Genomic DNA, 5,936 nt, shown 5'->3' with positions numbered 1-5,936 from the left:
TTATTATGGAATACAGAATATTTCTTGTTATTGCCAAAATGTTTCAGCAACACTTTATCACAAGACTGACATAACCATGTCTTGAACATATTCATTATCAGTAACTAATCATAACAGCTTCAAAATGACAGAGGGCTGAAGTACAATGTAACCAGTGTTCCTATCCTCTGTCCTACCACTGCCAAGAAGTCTGATCTGTGTTCTTCCAGTGGCTGCACCCGATCTTCTGGATCCCAAATCAGCCACTCACAACACCAAGCCACGCCTGTCCTTCTCCGCGAAGCCCATCGTTTTGAATTCAAGTGACGACTGCGACACCTTGGGTTCGGTCATGAAATGGAAGACAGTATCCGTCGTCTTCTTCCTGGTGGTCCTCTACCTGATCATCGGCGCCACCGTCTTCAAGGCCCTGGAGAAGCCTTATGAGAGCTCCCAGAAGTATGCCATCTTGAAAGAGAAGCTGGAGTTTCTGGCCAACCACTCCTGTGTAAACTCCACAGAGCTGGAGAGACTTGTAAAGGTGCATGGCTTGTTTCTTTGGGTGGGGGGGTCTTCATTCATTATTTTAAAAAGTTAAATCAAGTCATTTCCTTTTCAACTAGAAATAGGGAGCTGCTCACACAGCATGAGTAGAGTAGAATATAGAAGAGCAGAGCAGAGTAGAGTTACTAATGAAAGTTGGTTGCTGAAAACACTTATTTAGTTCAAATGACAGCACACATATGTTAGACTATATGAGCCACCTTCCCTGACCTGAGTTTAAAGACAAAATACCTTTTTTCTTACATTTAGTACACTTATGCAAACGTCTTTTGAATTACATTAAACTTTATCACCCGGAAAACAGCGCTATTGAAAAGGTTCATCAATGACCAAGGTTCCTTACCAGTGCATAAAGAATTACCTGGGAGAAACCTTTAGAAACCTTCAGGTTAAGAAGATCAATTGAAATTAAATTGAATCTTTATGGAGCTTCTGTTGGAACTATGTGAGGGCATTATATAAACTCATTTTGAACTCTTCTGAAAGATTAGGCCCTTTGCATAGAAAAGGAAGCAGAAGCAGGTCTTCATGTTTATAATTAATTTGCGCTTTCCCCTTCCCCTTGGTGATGTGAGAACAGAAAGGGTGAGTTTAATATATATATATTTTAACAAAACTCCCCTTCAACGGTGCATAGAGCATCACATAGAGGCACAAGAAGAAGAGACCATAAAAGACAGCAATTCATTGCTGTATAGGTGAAACCAAATACCCTCATAATGGTTACATAAACAACTTTTTTCATAAGCAGGACATGGCATGACTGAAAAGTGTCTGTCAAGTAGTTCCAGCACAGCAAATGTATGAACTCTCAACAGGAATACTATAGCCATGCTTGCAAAAGTTCTACAGCTCTCCCAAGCCTGGAGCAGGACTGCTCCCCCTGTGAGCTCACAGGTGTCTGCTGCTGTAAGCTGCCCTGTGACAGTGCCACTCCAGCCTCAGGCTCAGGCTAGGGGAGCTGTTGTTTATCAACTTTATTATTATTCTCACCGATTCTTTGTGAAATCCAGTCACTGCCGAATCTAAGAGCCCGTCCCTGTTTTCCACTTTCGGGAGGTGAGATGGAAGGGAGAGTGTTTAGAAGGGGCGGGGGGTTGTTGGTGTGAGGGGTAATTAAAATGCCCCCACCCTTGCTTCACCACCACCCAGCCGGTCTGCCCAAGAGGAGTGTGGCGCTTTGGGCTGCCAGCAGGCACAGAGCCTGGAGGAGTGAATGAGGAGGCTTCTATGGATTGTTATAATTCCTTTTTTTGCCTGCCGAGAATGTGTGTGCTGTGATGTAAAAAAGAATAGCATTATCTTTACAAAGCAGAGACTGTTAAGTTTCAGTTCTCAGTTAAGTTTCTCTGCTTTATGCTGGCGCCTACACTTCTGTGTCCACTTCAGTTTTTTTCAATTAAAATAGCAACTCCAGATATGCGTCCTGTGACAGGAAAACGAGTTATGGTTCTAGTCTGTAAGAAGCAGGTTTACTGTAACATGTGGAATACTGACATTGCAGTGTCTTCCCCTGTCAGACTATGGAGATAATGATCCACCTCCAATAGCAGTTGACTGTGGCTCAGCTCTGGCCTTGATTCGATGGGGATCCATTCTAGAATCAGCTTCAATCTGCGACACCATTAAACAGTCATTAATTAGTATTTAAGACCCAGGGGCTGTCTAATATTCACCCAACACGAAAAATGGGGTAATTAAAGTATAAGAACATGAACTTTCTTAGAGCTCTATTTTTGTCATTAAATGTCATTACCCAAGCATAGAGAAGGGAGAGAGACACCAAACAGGCCCTCATTAGAGCCCAATTCTCCATGAAATGTGCCAATATGGCCTATATGTGTGTAAAAGAGGGACGGTGTGTGTTTGTCTATAGCATATGTGCCAGAACCTCTGCACGTTTGTGTGCGTGCATGTGTGTGTGTGTGTGTGTATGTACACACACTTATGTGTGTCCTCTCACATACCAATGCACTGCACACCTTTCTTCATAGCTATAATGACAAAGGCGTTAACTTCACTTAGACTCTAGACAGCACCCTAACGATCCCCTCCCACCTCCTCCCACCTCCTCTCCCTCCTCTGCCAGGCTCGCTGGCTGGGCTGTCCTGCAGCTGGAGAGGGAGGGGCACTGCGCAGCTGCACAGCCACTCTGGGTCCTCCTGCCTGCGCTGTATCTAGGTCAGGGAGACCAGGGGGCTGGGCTTGGATGGGCTGGGTGCAGCGTCCGGGGTTGGGGCTGTGTTGGAGTGTCTTGTCATGTATAGATGTTTGTGGTCGTCTACACACATGGCGGCAACACAACGGCAACGCAGTGTAGCGCCTCCTACTGTTCAGGTGGCACTTTTATGTGGGGCTATTTTAGTGCAGTCACTTTGCGAGCATGTGTTTGTGTGTTTTATTTATGGCACGCTTCTGTGAAACAAAGCCAAAGTCTCCATTTAGAACCAGAATCAAGTCAAATGCAATGTCTGATTCTACTTCAAAAAACACTCCCTACTTCAAGTCATACAGCTGCAGTAGACTGTATTAACTCTCTCATGTAAATGTGGTTAAAGTTCATCTGAGTTCCATGACGCAGTGCATACATGTCATACATATTTAAGTTGCCTTCACTTGCAGCTGAAGGAAAGCCGGTGACTTAAGGACCATGGAGAGCACCAGGTTGTTCAGCTTTGCAGCTTTAAGCTCCTAATAGCCCTGTGCAGCAATTGAGAGGCCTGTGATGTCAGGCTAGCTAGCTACCCCCCCCCCCCCCCCCCCCCCCCACACCCCCCACCCCCCTTCGTCTGAGATTGCACTTGGGATGCATTCTATGACCATGACGTAAATAAATTGAATTGCTCATGACCATTCTATAGAAAGACATAAGTCATGCACCTCAGGTCCTCCAGCAGACAATGACCGTCAGGTTCTACTTCCTGAAGTGATGATATTTTTAGACAGTGGGACATTGAAGAGCTTTGGAGGCATGAAAATGAATGTTACGCTAGCCTGGTAATTGATCTAATTGGGTCCAGCTATGAGTTTACTAACAGAAACCAGAGGTGACGGCAGTGGTCCATAATGAATGGTCACTCACCCCAGCCTTGCAGCATGGGGATGAAAGAGGAAGCAGGATTTGACAGTGACCAGTCTGAAGCCCAATGCAATTAGGGCCGCACTTGGATGCGGTCCCTGTGCACACCCCGTTCCTCTGTCCTAGTGGATAAACGAGGTGCTGTGGTTAACTGATAAAAATCACATCCCCCCCTTTCCTCTCTCTCTTGTCTGTCTCTATTTTTTGCCCTTTCTCTCCGTTTCATTGTGTTTCGGTCTATCACTCCATCTCCCCACTGTCTCCATTTTCTTACAAGGCAGCAGAGCAGCGAAGAAGAAAATCACTATCATTCACAGAGCAGCAGGGCAGTGTTTGCTTAGCTCTGCTTGTGGCGTGTGATTTGGGTTTGTGGTTTAGATGAGTGGACGCATAATGCTTCTGCTCTACAACAAAACATGACCCTTTAGTCTGAGTCACTTTTGCTCAAAGCGAAGTAGCTTTAAATTACTTTTTCCTGTTTCTTATCATTCCTGTAACATAGTGGTGAAGATGACATTAGAGTAAATAATGTGTGGTTTATTTTGTGTGAGATTTGGCAGATATCTAGGGGATTTAACTTAAACAGTATAATCCCTCCCTTCCTCTCTTTCTCTTTCTCGCTCTCATGTTGATAAACTCGGTTGTTTTTCTTTTCTCCCACAGCAAGTGGTGTCAGCGATGAGAGCAGGTGTAAACCCGTCAGGCATCCCCTCCAACGAGTCCAGTCTGTGGGACCTGGGCAGCTCCTTCTTCTTCGCCGGGACCGTCATCACCACCATTGGTAAGAACGCAGCCCCTCAACCCCTCAACCCCTCAACCACTCAACCCCTCAGGCCCTCAACCCCTCAGGCCCTCAACCCCTCAACCCCTCAACCCCTCAGGCCCTCAACCCCTCAGGCCCTCAATCCCTTAACCCCTCAACCCCTCATGCCCTCAACCCCTCAGGCCCTCAACCCCTCAACCCCTCAACCCCTCATGCCCTCAACCCCTCAACCCCTCAACCACTCAACCACTCAACCACTCAACCCCTCAACCCCTCATGCCCTCAAACCCTCAACCCCTCAACCACTCAACCCCTCAACCACTCAACCACTCAACCCCTCAACCACTCAACCCCTCAACCCCTCAACCACTCAACCACTCAACCACTCAACCCCTCAACCACTTAACCACTCAACCCCTCAACCACTCAACCCCTCAACCACTCAACCCCTCAACAACTCAACCCCTCAACCACTCAACCCCTCAGGCCCTCACCCACTCAACCACTCAACCCCTCAACCCCTCAACCACTCAACCACTCAACCACTCAACCCCTCAACCACTTAACCACTCAACCCCTCAACCACTCAACCCCTCAGGCCCTCAGGCCCTCAACCACTCAACCCCTCAACCACTCAACCACTCAACCACTCAACCACTCAACCACTCAACCCCTCAACCACTTAACCACTCAACCCCTCAACCCCTCAACCACTCAACCCCTCAGGCCCTCAACCACTCAACCACTCAACCCCTCAACCCCTCAACCACTCAACCCCTCAACCCCTCAACCACTCAACCCCTGCTGAGCCCCATATCCCCTAGGAGCAGTGGGCAATCTATGACAATCTCTATTGGGTGTGAGATTCAATTTAGCAGGCTCAGACAAGGCCAAGAATGCAACCTCTGTTTATCACTGTGAAAAAGATGTCTGACTTGAGTGGCTTTGAGTGGTGTCTTCTTGTTTTTTTGGTTTTGTTTTGCTCAGTGTTCGATCCGTGTGAAACACACAGAGCCACTTGTGATTCGATAGCCCTCCTCTCCTCTCCACTCCTTAGATCCCTGGCTTGGGGGAAAAACAGTGTTTTCATGATGAACACAGTTCCACTCTCTCTTTTTACTCTCATGCTGATCATCATTCAGCTATTACCGTGCCAGCCTTTTGGAGCTGAATGCAGCAGTATATAGTTACCACCTGTGCACAAGGTACGCTCTGGTTCTCATCTGCTAATTGAAAAGAGCCAAAATGGCGGACGGGTGAAGTCACGCCTGTAGTTGCCTGGGGTGAGGGTGTTTTGATGGTCATGTCCAGGCCAGGCCAGAGCATGCCAAGCCAAGCGTGCAGAAAGAGGGTCAGCTGTCCAGTTTCACGGCCTCTCTCAGCTGCACTGTGCATAGAGTGGAAACTGCAGCTCCCTTCAAGAGACTCATGCGTGGCATGGGCAGCATCAGTGGCATGGTGGGCGAATTCCACGCCACAGATCAAAAGGGCCTTGCATCATTTCGTGATAACACTGAATTACCTTGATGTGGGTACTGGGCTGACCAGACA

The 5,936-nt window shown here is 47.4% G+C and overlaps 1 protein-coding gene across 2 annotated transcripts in view; it reads left to right on the top strand.

Annotated features, from left to right (window-relative positions):
• Positions 1–205: 205 nt before the first annotated feature.
• kcnk2a (potassium channel, subfamily K, member 2a) overlaps positions 206–5,936 on the top strand; it is a gene marked incomplete at its 3' end in the record, with an annotated part of 18,408 nt that continues 12,677 nt past the window's right edge. Inside the window, exons 1-2 of one of the 2 annotated variants that reach the window (XM_080849906.1) lie at positions 206–520; positions 4,286–4,403. In XM_080849906.1, coding sequence (XP_080706032.1) covers positions 332–520; positions 4,286–4,403 — 307 coding nt within the window. In that variant the 5' untranslated portion in view covers positions 206–331. The remainder of the gene's footprint in view (positions 521–4,285; positions 4,404–5,936) is intronic. The other variant, XM_080849905.1, reaches the window with a different exon arrangement.

The sequence above is a fragment of the Sprattus sprattus genome (genome assembly GCF_963457725.1).
Source record: "Sprattus sprattus genome assembly, chromosome: 13".
NCBI lineage: Eukaryota > Metazoa > Chordata > Actinopteri > Clupeiformes > Clupeidae > Sprattus > Sprattus sprattus.
The sequence above is the reverse complement of the archived record's forward strand: the minus strand, read 5'-3'. Positions and strand labels throughout refer to the sequence as shown.